At 41.8% G+C, this 15,697-nt stretch overlaps 1 protein-coding gene across 2 annotated transcripts in view; it reads left to right on the forward strand.

Moving 5' to 3' along the window:
- Positions 1-15,340, forward strand: part of LOC132378297 (uncharacterized protein C7orf31 homolog) — an 87,825-nt gene extending 72,485 nt beyond the window's left edge. The window contains exons 7-9 of one of the 2 annotated variants that reach the window (XM_059945105.1): positions 2,158-2,332; positions 2,830-2,921; positions 10,420-15,340. In XM_059945105.1, coding sequence (XP_059801088.1) covers positions 2,158-2,332; positions 2,830-2,921; positions 10,420-11,340 — 1,188 coding nt within the window. In that variant the 3' untranslated portion in view covers positions 11,341-15,340. The remainder of the gene's footprint in view (positions 1-2,157; positions 2,333-2,829; positions 2,922-10,419) is intronic. The other variant, XM_059945104.1, reaches the window with a different exon arrangement.
- Positions 15,341-15,697: the final 357 nt, after the last annotated feature.

A 15,697-nucleotide genomic window follows, 5' to 3' on the forward strand; every position in this document is an offset into this window, starting at 1 on the left:
AGTGTTCACACTTCTCAATTTTGTCCGCTCTTTGCAATGCAACTCATCCTGTTGACTGTAATTTTGCCCTGTCAACAACCCCTCCTCACTACACCTTGCCTCTGTTTGTAAACCAGCTACCTCATCTTCAGCCCTACCATCCACCTTTCCTATTGGCAGCTCAGGACACTAGACACACCATGCTCAACTTTTTGATTCCGAACTTTGTCTGGGGTCTTACAAAATCTGCCTCTGCAACCTCTCCACTAACTCTTCTGGCACTCTGGTTCCCAACCCCCTGCAACTCTAGGTTAAACCCCAAAGAGCAGTATTAACAAAGCTTCCTGATAGATATTAATCCCCCTCCAATTCAGGTGCAAACTGTCCCTTCTGTACTGGTCTCACCTTCCCTGGAAGAGAGCCCAATGATCCAAAGATCTTATGCTGTCCCTCCTACACGAACTCCTTACCCACATATTAAACTCTTAACACCCTGAACTCCCAATGCAGGATTTCATCACTCATCCTATCCATGTCATTGGTACCTACATGAACCACGACTTCTGGCGGTTCACCCTCCCACTTTAGAATGCTGAGGACTCGATCCAAGGTATTCCGAACCCTGGGACACAGGAGGTAACATATCCTCAGGGTATCTCATTCTCACCCACAGAACTTCCTGTCTGTTCCCTGAACTAATAAATCCTCTATCGCCATGGCATGCCATTTCTCCCCCCCCCCCCCCCCCCCACCCTTCTGAATCACAGAGGCTCCTTTTCCTCTATTCCCCACTCTGACCTTTCACTTATTTTCACCTGCCTATTATTCCACCCCCCCAGGTCCTCTCCTCCTTCCCTATTGGCCACTCTCCTCTCCTATCAGATTCTTCCTTCTCCAGCTCTTGACCTTTCCCACCCACCTGGTTTCACCTATCACTTTCTAGCTAGCCCCCTTCCCTTCTCCCTGCCTCTTTATATCGGCATTTTCTCCCTTCCTGTTGAAGAGCCTTGACCCAAAACGTCACCTCTTTACTCTGTTCCGTGGATGCTGCCTGGACTGCTGAGTTTCTCCAGCATGTTTTGCATATTCCTTTGGATTTCCAATATCTGCAGAATTTCTTGTGTTTGAGACTGGAAGGTTAATTGTCATTTACCCCATCAAGTGTAGATAGGGAATAAATGGTGCTGGTTGAAGGGGTTGGGGGTTTAGTTGATGGGAATGTGGGAAAATAAAACGGATTCGTGCAGATGCATGATTGGCTGGTACAACTCAGTAAGCTAAAAGGCTTGTTTCCATGCTGTGTGGCTCTAGGTGAGTGTTCAGGGTATTCCACACAATTCCAGTGTGGAATATGCTTATTCATAGAAGCTGTAATTACCAAACCTTTCCATGAAGAATGAGGAAGGGGATTTGAATCATTGTAATACTTGATTTTGCCATTTGTGTCCGATAGTGAAACTCTGGGGTAGTGGGGTGGAGATACATCTCCACCAAAGGAGGTGCAAGGCTCTCATTCTCTCCGCCAGCCTGCAGGTCACCCTTAGGCAAGGTGTAACACTTGCTTAACCCCCAATCAGGGTCATGTGAAGCCATGGGGAGCAGGTGGTGGATGGTTGTATGAGCATCTGGTGCATATCACAAGTCTTGGTTATGCGACCACTGACACCAGGCAGATAATCTCTGAAAAGTATTGATAATGGCTGGGGGTCATCCATCTTGTAAAGATGCTGTCCAGAAGAATGCAATGGCAAACCACTTCTGTAGAAAAATTTGCCAAGAACCATCATGATCAAGACATGCAAAGACCATGATTGCCCAGGTCATTAATCACATAACGATCATGGTAAATGGATCATTCAGAAATCTGATGGCAGAGAGGAAGAAGCTGTACTTAAAACTTTCAGTGAGGGTCTTCAGGCTCCTGTACCTCCTCCCTGATGGTACCAATGAGAAGAGGTCATATCCCGGATAGTGAGGGTCCTTAATGATGAATGCTCTTGAAATGTACTCATTGGTGGGGGGGGGGGGGGGGGGAGGGACAGTGGCAAACCACTTCTATAGAAAAATTTGCCAAGAACAGTCATGGTCATGGAAAGCGCATGATGGCCCATTGCACACAACACGCACAGAACAAACTGAGTCTCTAAGTAAAGTCTGATGGTTTCTCTTTCATTCTAGTATCCTAAATCAGCCGCAGGATGGAAGCCAACATTTTATCCCACACCGCCGAAGCGTATTGCCCCCAACATAACACAGCGATCCATTGAACACAGTCTTTCTGAGAGAACTGCTAATATACTGAAAAACACTGAGAAATCATGCTGGCTGAGCACACACAAAAGGGATTTCACGGGTGAGTCTGAACAAAATTGCCAAGTCATTTCACTTGAAAGTAGCAGATAAATTTGAATTATTACTGCACATTTTCTACTCAAGTGAGGGGTCTTAAACTAAGGTCAACTAATGATGCTGAGGAAATGCACCCATGCTTCATGTACTGGAGATCATTCCTCTTTGGACTTGGTAGTCAAGCCATAGTTTATTTCTAGCATGGGCGTATTCCTCTGGTTACTTGTATCAAGTAGTTATTGATAACCTACTCACTTCAGGAATTCTAAATTCAAGCATATTGACATATTGAGCAACATGGGCAAAATGCTGGACGAACTCAGCCACTTATGGAGGGAAGTAAACAGCTGCCATTTTAGGCCGAGACAGCCTGTTTTTTCCCTTCTGTAGATGTTGCCCAACTTGCGGAGTTCCTCCAGCATTTTGTACGTGTATCACTTAAGATTTCTGTGCATCCATGTTCACTGTTTCACTGATATATTCACTTATATTAATAACCAGGTAATGGACCGATGAATCCAATTCAGTTAGACGATTACTTCGACAAAAAGATGACAATACTGACAGGAAAATACAGCTACTTCACAGAACTGGTAAGGTATATTAAGTTGAAATCTGGTCTTTCTGTGCATTAATCTTTTCTGTGTGTACACAACATTTTCCATACATCTAGATTCAAGAAAAAATAACATAGAACAGTACTGCTCAGCCTTTGGCCCACAATGTTGTGCCAACCTTTTAACCTATTTCACAATCAATCTAACCCTTCTCTCCTGCTTAGCCCATAATTCTCCATTAATCCATCATCCATGGGCCTCTTTAAGAGTCTCTTAAATGTCTGAATGTATCTGCCTCTTCCACCACCCCCCACAGTGCCTTTTGGACCCTTATCTGTTCAACAAAAACCTAACTTTTGACACCTCCCCTAAAACTTCCTCCACTTTCCTTCAAAAGTTGCCCTGTGGTATTAGCCACCCTGGGAAAAGGGTGCTATCTCTCCACTCTATCTATGCCTCTTAAAATCTTACTCAAATTGCCTCTCATCCTCTTCACTCCAAAGAAAAAAGCCAGACCCATTCAACCTTTCTTCATAGGACATGTTATCTAATCCAGGCAACATAAGGTAAATCTTCTCTGCACTCTCTCTAATAAGGCAATTAGATCTGAACATAATACACCAAGAGTGCTCTAATCAGAGATTTTTAAAGAGCTGCAACGTTACCTAGCAGCTCTTCAACTCTTGAACTCAGTTCCCCCCAACCACCAACTACTGAAGGCCAACACACAGTTTGCCTTCTAAACCACCCTTTCAGCTTGTGCAGCAAATTTGAGGGATCTGTGGACATGGACCTCAAGATCCATCTGCTCCTCCACACAGCTAAGATACCTGCCATTAAACTTGTACTCTGTCTTCACGTTCAACTTCCAAATGGAATCACTTCACACTTTTTGTGGATTGGTCTCCATCTGCCACTTCTCAACCCAGCTCTGCATCCTGTCAATGTCCCGCTGTAAACTACGACAACTTTCTACACTGTCCACAACAACACCAACTTTCATGTTGCCTCTAACCTAGTAAAGAATCCTGAAGTCTTCCACAGGACAATTTTTTTTTTAAATTGATATCAATCAAAGAAGAAAATATGGGCAGCTGATCAATGTTCCCTCTAAGGTGTGCACACATGCATCTTTTGCACAAGGAAATTTAAAATGCACACAAAAGATTGACACCCTCTACCTCACTGGCATGATAAGTACGTTTCATGATCGTACACAATCACATTTCCTTTTCCATTTTCTGATGTTGACTGTGTTGACAACATGGAGTTTGCAATGATTTGTTTGCAGATTTTAGAACTGGCTTTATTTATATTGTTTTTATTGAAGAAATTATTGATTTACTATGTTGAATTCCAAAAAAGCCAAGGGTGTGAAGCGCCAAAGAACTGCTAGTTAATTTAAAGCAGAATGGCTTAATGAACTGTTACACCAAAAGCTCATGAGGTCAGGAGCATGCAGCTACGAGAAGTATTTATATACAATACAGAAAATGGTGTTACTTGGGTGTATTGTCATGATGCAAAAGTTGCTGGAGAATTTGCAAATGGAAACTTGACTTTTTAAAGTGTCACTTAGCAAGCAAATCACATTTGTACAGTGTGTGCTAAAGCTCTGGCAGGAGATCAAAGTTCTTATTGACAGTTATTTTACTTCTTTTTAACAATGAACAACAAACTGGACTTGGTAGTTTATTATCCTTAAAATGGCTTCGGATTTACTTCCACGTAAAAATTCAGTGCACTGGGCAAAAAATTGCACACCACAAGACTTTTGCGCATGCTGGCCATTACAAATTAGAGGGAACATTTCAGCTGACCAAAAGAAAGCTTGTTAAAGACTTGGATATTAACGGTTTTCATACAGTAGAAGAAAATTCAAATAAATAATAGAAAATGCTTGAAGTGCTTATCTATTTTCTTAGAATGAGGACAATGTTCTTTCATCAGAAAAAGGTTCAATAGTAAAAAAAAAACGGCAGTGTTTTGCTCTGCATTGTATAATTTACATACTGTAAGTAAGTAGAAAGAGAGTGACCTTTCATACTGGATATTTCACATCTCCACTTTCACTTTGACATGACTTTGCGTGCGGACTGTTGTCATTTTCCTGTACGGCCATAAGATGGCAGACTGAGCTGCAACTCAAGCCAATTTCTACCTGGGTTTCTTTCACTGTCAAAATACTGAGCAGGGATTTCAGCTTTTGTGTCTTGTCTTTTTGACTGGACGGGAAGCAGAGAAGAACGTAGAGGCACTGTGATGAGTCTGTAACATTTCCCAGTCTGTGATTGTTTTCCCACCCATCAGGTGGATGCTTAATGTTTAGGTAGTTGGATATTTACTGTTGGGTTCTTGTTCCCCTAAGAAATATTTTCAAAAAATACTGCAGATCTTGGCAACAAATCAGAATCAGGTTTATTAACACCGGCATGTGTTGTAAAATTAGTTTTGTTGTAGCAGTACAGTACAAGGCATAATAAATTCTGTAAGTTACACTAAAACTAAATAAATGAATCGTGTAAGAGAGAAACAGCTAGATCATTCAGGATTCGGGATTTGTTTAATGTCATTTCCACTACACAAGTCTAAAGGAGAATGAAATAATTGTTGCTCCAGATCTGAGGCAGTACAGTAAAACACAATAAAATAAATGACACAACAATAAGAAAACACAAGAAATATAAATATATAAGGCATCTGATATACATAGATTGTATGTCCATAAAGTGATGCTAGGCACAGAGTGTCTGTACATAAGGTGACTCTGACAGGAAAGCTGGGAATGTGGACAGGTGGGTTAGTAGTTGGAGGTGCTGATCAGCCTTACTGCTGGGGGAAAGTAACTGGTTTTGAGCCTGGAGATCTTGGTGTGGATGCTACGTAGCTTCCTCCCTGATGGGATTGGGACAAACAGTCCATGAGCAGGGTGAGTGTGATCCTTCATGATGTTACTGGCACCTTTATGCATATATGCCCTTGATGGTGGGTTGGCTGGTGCCAGTGATACGCTGGGCAGCTTTGACTACCCATTGTAGAACCTCGTTGTCTGCCGCGGTAATTTCCGTACCATGCAATAAAGCGCCACGTTCGGATGCTCTCTACTGTGCCTCTGTAGTAGATCGTGACTGTAGATGCAGACGCATTGATGAGCTTTCCTGATGTGTTCTGGGACCGTAGAGGTTGTGCACGATGTGCACTCCCAGGAGTTTAAAGCTGCTGACAGTTTCCACCGCTGTGCTGCTGGTATAAAGAGCAGTGTGAGAGATGTGTGTTCTCATGCACAGCTCCATCACTGAGGCTGGATGTGTAGTCAGGAAGGTGATGCATACATTTAGATGCTGGAATAAAGGAAGCTAATATTTTAAGATCAAAAGGGTTGCAAAAGAGTTAAGGCTAAAACAAGGAATTATTCTTGTGGAGTAAGAGTGTATGTCACAGATACCAACATCTATCAATATAAATAAAGATGTCACATTGTCACAGTTATAGGAGGGGGAAGGGAAACTGAGTAGCATTAAAAATTAAATAGACTTTAAAAGATGGCAAATCATAAACACTTTAAAGCTGGAGGAATTGAGCAACAATTGGAGAGAAGGGTCTAAGCCCAAAATGTTAAATGTTTATTCAATTCCATCGGTGAATAACTCAGCCTGGCTTGCCAAGTTCCTCCAGCAGTTTGTGTGTGTTGTTAAAAGGAATGGTAGTGTTCAAAATGAAAGTCAACTGCTTTGTATCTTGACCTAATGAGGGAAGTATGGCTATAAATACCTTGCCCCAGCAACAATCTCATTCCTCTTTAGATGAGCATGCAGCAATAGTGGCAGTGTGATTGCTCAGGCCACGTATGATGTTCTCTTAAGGGATTGTCTATTGTTAAGTCCTCAGGTGACTGCAGAGGCTGATCTGGGATCCACATGTTCTGGTGCAGTGCGGGCAAGAGTATGTGGTGGCTGTGGTTAGTGGTTGTTCAGCCTCTCCTGTCACAGATGCTGCTTCTTCTCTGGGACACCCTGGAGATCGCTGTCGTATAGCACTGCTCACTCTTGAACAGATTCCTCCAGGTGTATCTATTGAGTGCAGCGTCTTCCCAGTTTTTAGATGTAATGTTGAATTTCTCAGGCTGATCTCGATGTTTTCTTTGAAGCAATACCTTTGCCCACCAGGGGCTCACAGATGCAGGTGTAATACCAGATAATCCTTACAAATTGTAAATTGTTCAACAAGTAGAATTTGCAGATGAATTTGTTCCCATCACCTTTAGGACAATGCATCCCAGGTCATGACACATTTCACCTTTACTTATTTTGCTAATGACTTAAAATCTGCATTTTATAGTGGTAAACCTCTGTGGTACTGGTAGCAGGTTTGAATCCATATTCATACCAAAATCTCTTCACACAAGCCAGATAATGCTGCGGCATGTCATTTAGTTTGTGTTGCTAACTCATCACTTAGCCTTTCAGGTGTTCACCCATCTTTCCATATTCCTGAGATCAACTTTACCTCTAATTTTTTTTACAGCAGTGTGGACCAAACATTGCTCTGAACGGGAGATTTTTACACAGCATTAAATCTGCAAGGCACTTTATATTAACTCTGTATTAAAGTAAGTTCCAGCTGCGTGGCAGCAAAGGCTATGTGCACAGGGGCATTTCGGTTAGTAAGTGGCCACGCACCCACGCAGCTTAAAATCAGAATCAGGATTAATACCACTGTCATATGTAGTGAAATTTGTTGTTATGCGTTAGCAGCAAATTGAAGCAGTGAGGTAGCCCGAGATTCATTACTTCATTCCTTTTACTCCAGGTTCAGTGTAACCTAAGAGCTTTTGATTAAGCTCTGCATATTCATATCTAGGTAATTCTATCAATCTAGATGTCTGGATAAATGAGTGGTGACCCTGATGTCAGCCTTTGACAAATGTGACTTTTCACCCGAACTCTGGAATGGAAAAAATCATCTTTCATTACTATTCCTTGCAGCCTGTCCCTCAGTTAATTATGTGATCATCTTCTTCAATACAAATGTAAGAAAATGCAGGAGCCCACATAACTCCCTGAATCTGCTATAACACTTAATGTAGAACATAGACCATTACAGCACAGTACAGGCTCTTTGGCCCATAATATTGTCCCAACCTTTTAACCTACTCTAAGATCAATCTATCCCTTCACTCCCACACAGCCTTCCATTTTTCTTCCATCCATGTGCCTATCTTAGAGTTTCTTAATTGCCTCTAATGTACCTGCCTCCGCCACCACACCTGGCAGTGCATTCCATCCACTGGGTAAAAACACTTACTCTGACATCCCCCTAAACTTTACTCCAATCACCTTAAAATTATGCCACTGGTATTAACCATTTCCACCCGGGGAAAAGGTCTCTGGCTATCCACTCGATCTATGCCCCTTATCATCTTTTACAACCTCTATCAAGTCTTCTTTCATTCTCCTTCACTCCAAAGAGAAAAGCCCTAGCTCACTCAACCTATCCTCATAAGACAGGCTCTCGATCTGGTAAATCTGCACCCTCCCTAAAGAAAGTAAGTAACAAGGCTAACATGATCATATTGTGGACAGCCCTTCCCTGCCTATTTCTAAAATTCCCGATTCCCTTCTGTTCATTTCAGCCTTATATGCACTCAGTGACCTAATCTGTTCAGCTCTCTAGGGTACAGAATTCCAAATCTTCCAAACCTTCAAGAAGGAACATCTCCTGAAATATGTGGCCTTTAATTTTCATAACTATTCCTATTAGTACTTTAGCAAATATCTTTTGAACTTCATATCACTCTCACTTCAAGTAATTCGGTCATTAGTCAAACACCAATTCAAAGTTCAAAGTAAATGTTATTATCAAAGTACAGTACACCATATACAACCCTGAGATTCATTTTCCTGCAGGTGTACTTAACAAATCTGTAGAATGGCAACCATAACAGGATCGGTGAAAGATCAACCAGAATGCAGAATACAACAAACTGTGCAAATGCAAATATAAATAATAATAAATAATAAATAATGAGAACATGAGATAATGAGATAAAGAGTCCCGAAAGTGAGATCATTGGTTGTGGGAAACATCTCAATGATGGATCAAGTGAGTGTATTTATCCCTTTTTATTCAAGAGCCTGATGGTTGAAGGGCAGAATCGGTTCTTGAACCTGGAGGTACGAGTCCTGAGGCTCTTGTACCTTTTACCTGATGGCAGCGGTGAGAAGAGAGCATGACCTGGGTGGAAGGATCTCTGCTTTCCTAAGACAGCATTTCACGTAGATGTGCTCAGTGGCTGGAAAGGTTTTACCTGTGACGTACTGAGCCTAATCTACAACGTATTGTGGGATTTTCTGTTCAAAGACATTGGTGTTTCCATACCAGGCTGTGAATTGCACTTTCTAAATGCATGCTGAGGATTCACTTTATTAAAGCAGTGAATTATGATCGGGAACTCACTACCTAGAGAGGATACAAACAGTTTCAATTGTAATTTTTAAAAAGACAATTGGATATATATTTGAAGAGAAAAGTTTGCCATGGTAAGAACACATTCAGGTTCAGATTGATTTCTCACGTGTATATTGAAATATGCAGTAAGGTGATAAACTGATGAGCTGGCTCAGACGAGACTAGATGGGCTGAAGGGCTTGTTTCTTGTAGATAGAGTCCTAGAAAATTTTCTATGACTCTGTCTACGTTGAAATATACAATGAGTTGGTAAACTGAGGAGCAAGGACTAGATACAGGCTCCTGCAAAGTACAATCCATATCCCTAACGATTCCCTGCTTTTGTGATGCTTATTCAGATTGCAATAAAGCAACAAAATGATGCCACAGGAAATTAGCAAGATATCCACCAAAACGTTTGCTTTCCATGACTTGTCCCTGCTCTTTATGATCTTGTTGTCTCTGTAATAGATTAGCGTCAGTTGCTTCAGCATTTTTGTTGCGATTTGGTTAGCTTCTCACTAATTGCCCATTTAGAGTTGGAATTTCATTTTACATTACTAATTTATGATTACTGGTTTTAGTAATATTACTTTTGATGTTGACATTGTTTGTGTTTCTGTTTTCTTGTCCCTCATTAATATCTTTTGATTAAATCACACTACATTTTTTCATACATTATTGGAAAAAATCGTTGGATGTTTTGATGTACATTGTGCTGTATGTAACTATTGGTGCTGGGTTTTGCACTTTGGTCCCAGAGAAATACTGTTTCATTTGCCTGTATTCATAGATAACCATGTCTGGTTGAATGACAATTAATCTTAATCTATGAACTATATGATAAATAAAGCTGAATATGAATCAATTCTTTCCACATCACCATTCAAAGTTTTCTTTTTAAATATTTATCCAATTGTCTTTTAAAACATTGTAAGTGTATTAATTTGCTCTCTAGGCAAGATATATTTAAAATAAATTTTCTTTCAAATATCCAGACATACAGTATAAGTTATGGAGCTGGTATGTGACAAGCAAGTATTTTTTTTTGTTTTGCTGATTTGTTCCGATCTGATTCCTTCAACAGAAGGAACAATCTCATCCAACCTCGTTGCCTAATCCACCCTTGCGCCCCATGAAGGAAAAGGAAAGCAGTAATGGAGGTTGTGCAGATGATGACTCTGACTGCCAGTGGGCTGATGTCCCTCCCACTCTGGCGGGTGTACCGGCTTGGGAAGCAGCTGATGTGAAATCACAGCCACTGACATGTGAAGCTAACTCAGTTTCACCGACCTTTGAGACAAGTTCGACTGCTAATGAAGCAAATCTAATAAACTGGAGCAATACAGATGGCCAAACAACCGCCCCGCCAAACATTTTCTGCCCTTATTCAGACATCCATATGTTAAGATACAAAGTTGAACAGAAAGGGAATAATGATAAACCATGTGCATTTTATCAGCATCAGAAAGAAAAGGTAATGGATTGTTGGGAAACTCCTATCATTGACGTGAGTCCAACTTGCAGAACAGGAGACTTTGAGGAGCTCACGGAAAGACCAAAATCAGTGAAAAATGACATCTTCTATGCAGATTTACCTCAGAGCAGATTGTTGAACTATACACCCAAAGAAAAGCACACAGCACTGAACAACCCGCCTTCAGCAAGTGGTGCTGTTGACAATGAAGACGAGGTACAATGCTTTAATAAGGGCAACCATGCATCTGGTGACTTACAGCCAACATCCTGTTCAACTGAAAATGAAGAATTTTACTGGGTACTCCAGCAGCCACGCGTCACATGGGGTAAAACGCTGTTTTGTGATGAACCCAAACTTCGGATCTCAAAACTGAAATTCCCGCTTCCGTTTGATAAAACACAACAACATAAGAAATTACACCAGGTGTCTCCAGAAAAATCAGTGGATTATCGGGAGAACATTTATTCAGGCAAAAAACACACTTTCTTTGGTTTGAATTCTTCTTATTTTCACAATGGAACGCTTTAACCATTTATTTAGAAAAGATACTTTAATTAACTTATCTAAATCTTTGAAAACATTAAAGGTAACAATAATATGTCAATGTGCTTTTGACTCACAGCCCATTATATCTTAACGATTAATAGAATGTCAGAATATCAGTTCAATAATGATTTTTGTGCAAAGAATTAAGAAATGGCTAAGAAAAATCGAAGCAGGAGAGAGCTAATCTTGTCCCCACTCAATGCAGTCTGGTGGATACAGTACATTACATCAGTGTCACTTTCCTACACCGGCCGAGCATCCCTTAGTTCCTTTAATCCAAGAAATTATGGCATTGTAGTGTAGTTGGTAGCACTACACTCTACAATGTCAGCTGTAAAATCGTTCAGGGTTCGATTCCTGCTGTTGTCAGTAAGGAGTTTAATCGTTCTCCCAGACACCACATCGGGTCCTCCAATTTCCTACCACATTCCAAAGATGTGCCATTAGAGCCAGTGAGTTGTGGGCTGGCTATGTTGGCGTTGGAAATGTGGCAACACTTGTGGACTGCCCAGCACGATCCACACTGATTTGATTTGATGCAAACCACTGTATGTTTCGATGTACATTTGATAAATAAAGCTAATCTTTATCTTTAAATCCACATCTTGAATATACTTAGTGATTGAGCATTCATTGCTTTTTTGGATAAGGAATATAAAGATCCATTACCCACTGGGTGAAGTAAACTTTTCTCAACTTTGCCCTGAACAAAGGTACCCTTAACATAGGAATATGATCTCTAGTTTATAATATCCCATCTCCACATTTATCCAGTCAACTCTTTAAGAAGACAATTATCTCACATCCTCAGCTTTAAAGGGTATAGAGCTCGTCTTCTACGTCTCTCCTTTTATGATTAACTTGGTACTTTAGGAAGTAACTTCTACTGCACACGCTGTATTATGGGTAAATTCTTCCCTAGGGAGAGGAATAAGTCTTGTCCACAATATTTAAGGAGCAGTCTTACAAGATTTAGATTAGATTAAAGCAAGGTGTCTGCTCTTTACACAAACCCATTTACAATGTGAAGGCATGATGGAAATGTTGCTGTGTTGATGTATCATGATGTACAGTGGCTTAATGATTCAGTTTTCAAGTCAAAGTAAATTTATTATAAAGGAACATCTGTGTCTCCATTTACAGAACTGACATTCATTTTCTTGCAGGTGTTTACAGAAAAACTAAACATAAATTCTTTGATGCACACTTTGAAAGGGAGAATAAAACTACACCTGTGTGAATCTCTGCCGCATCTGGTGTCTCTGGGATCTGTCTTGGAGGCCTGCATCAGGACATCTTTCTAGAGGGTGAAACCTCCCAAGGCTTCAGGTCCTGATGGTGTACCTGGTAGGGCTCTGAAAACCTGCGCCAACCAACTGGACATCTTTATCTTCTCACTGCTGCAGTCGGAGGTTCCCAGCTGCTTCAAAGGGGGTGACTATCATACAGTTCCCAAGAAGAGCAGGGTGAACTGCCTCAAGGACTGTCGCCCAGTGGCACTCACAGCTACCGTGATGAAGTGCTTTGAGAAGTTAATCAACTTCCGCCTAATCAAGGACCTGGACCCACTGCAATTTGCCTACGGCCACATTAGGTCTACAGCGGATGCAGTCTCACTGGCTCTCCACTGGGTGCTGGACCACCTAGGGAATGGTAATACTTGCGTCAGGCTGCTGTTAACAGCTCAGCGTTCAACACAATCATACCATCAGATCTAATCTCTCAGCTCCAAAACCTGTGTCTCTGTACCTCCCTCTGCAACTAGATCCTTAACTTGCTCATCAGGAGACTGGTCTGTGTGGATCCAAAATAACGTCTTCTCCTCGCTGACAATCAACACTGGTGCACCTCAGGGACATGTGCTTAGCCCACCACTCTATCCTCTCGACATCTAAAGATGTGTGGCTAGGCACAGTTCAAATGCCATCTATAAATTTGCCAATGACACAATTGTTGCCAGAATTTCAGATGGTGACGAGGAGGCATGCAGGAGTGAGATTGATCAGCTGGTTGAGTGTTATCACAACAACCTTGCACTCGATGTCAGTAAGACCAAGGAATTAATTGTGGACTTCAAGGAGAAGTCAAGGGAACACATACCAGTCCTCATCAAGGAAGCAGTTCCATGTCCCTAGGTGTCAACATCTCTGAAGGCTTTAAGGGTTAGGCATTAGGAGTTTGAGGAGAATTAGTATGTCACCAAAGACTCTTGCGAATGTCTAAAAATGTAGTGTAGAGAACATTCTAACTGGATGCATCACTGTCTGGTGTGGAGGGGCCAGAGCACAGGATGGAAAAATGCTGAATAAAGTACCAAACTTTCCATCATGGGCACCAGCCTCACCAGCATCCAGGGCATCTTCAAAGGGCACTACCTCAAACAGGCATATTCCATCATGAAGAACCCCCATCACCCAGGACATGCCCTCTTCTCCTTGCTACAATAACAGGAGGAGTATAAGAGCTGAAGGAACACATTCAATGTTTCAGGAGCAGCTTCTTCCCCTCCACCATCTGATTTCTAAATGGTCAACGAACCTATGAACTCTAAATCACTATTTTTCTCATTTTTGCATTACTTATTCAATATCTGTGTGTGTACGTATATTCATAAATACATATAATTTATAGTTTTATTAATATGTACTGCAGTGAACCGCTGTCACAAAGCAACAAATTGCATGACACATGCCAGTGATATTGACCCTGAATCTGAACAAAGACTGATAAACAACCAATGTGCAAAAGAAGACAAATTTTGCAAATAAAAAAAAACAATACTGAGATTATTTGTAGAGCTTGAGTTTGTAAGCTATGGAATCGGTTCAGCGTTGAGGTGAGGTGAAGTTACGTAGACTGTTTCAGGAGCCTGATGGTTGTAGGGTAAGGACACCTGCCATCGGATTTCTGAATGGTCCATGAACCTATGAACATACCTTGTCATTCGAATCTTGCACTATTTATTTATACTTGTACCATAATGCTGCTGCAATACAACAAATATCACCTTGGATATCAGTGACTGCAATTCAGGTTAAAACTGATGAATCAATACTAATCCTTGTAGAACATTGTTTGGAAGAGGCATCCAGAGTGGCAAAGGCACAAATGATTAAACTGGTTTCAATGTCCATCACCAAGAGCGGTCCAGGACCACCACCACTGACCAAGTTCTTCAGCACACTCCTGATAAACTGCATCTTTGGTGAGGTGATTTGGCAACAAGGGAGATAAAACCTACTTGATCTCATTCTCCCCAATCTACCTGGCACAGGTGCGCACGTTCACTGCAGTATTGATAGGAGAGTCCTTGTAGAGACTAAATCCTGTCTTGATAATGAAAATGCACTTCATCACGTCACACGTCACTGCTGTCAAGCTAACTGAGGCAGACTGGGCATCCAAATGGGCCCTGCTCCACCATCAGCATCACGGACAGTGTGGCGGTGGTGGGGAGCGTGCTGGCCGGGGGAGAGGGTAGCATCTGAATGAAGAAGCAACACAAGGAAACTACAAGCCAAACAAAGCAGAAACTCCGTGAAAAACATAGAGCTAAGCAATTCCACAACCAAGTACAGAAAGACCTGGCAATAGCAAGTGACATCCGCACCAGGCGCATTTCAGGCTGCAACGCTATCAGCTTTCATCACCTGACATTTAACGGTATTACCATTACGGAATGCACCACTATCAAGGCAACAGGATTAAGGGATATACAAACAAGAGAAAATCTGCAGATGCCGGAAACCCAAGCAACACACACAGACTGCTGGAGGAGCTCGGCAGGCCAGGTAGGTTCTGTGGAAAAGAGTACAGTCGACATTTCGGGCCGAGACCCTTCATTGGGACCGGGGATAAAAAGATGAGGAGTCGGAGCAAGAAGGTGGGGGGAGGGGAAGAAGAAATACAAGGTGATAGGTGAAACCGGGAGGGAGGAAAGGGTGAAGTAAAGAGCTGGGAAGTTGATAGGTGAAGGAGATACAGGGTTGGAGAAGGGGGAATCTGATATGAGAGAACAGAAGGCCATGGAAGAAAGTAGGGGGGTGATGGGCAGGTAAAGGGGTAAGGTGAGAGAGGGAAATGAGAATGGGGCAATAGTGAAGAGAGGGCCATTACTGGAAGTTCGAGAAATGGATGTTAATACCGTAAGGTTGGAGGCTACCAAATGGAATTTAAGGCGTTGCTCCTTCAACCTGAGTGTGGCCTCATCGCGACAGTAGAGGCAGCCATAGACTGACTTGTAGGAATAGAAATAGAGTTAAACTGGGTGGCCACTGGGAGATCCGCTTTTTCTTGTGGATGGAGCATAGTTGCTTGGCAAAGCAGTCTCCCAATCTCC

This window comes from Hypanus sabinus, chromosome 20 (assembly GCF_030144855.1).
Source record: "Hypanus sabinus isolate sHypSab1 chromosome 20, sHypSab1.hap1, whole genome shotgun sequence".
NCBI classification, from domain to species: Eukaryota; Metazoa; Chordata; class Chondrichthyes; order Myliobatiformes; family Dasyatidae; genus Hypanus; species Hypanus sabinus.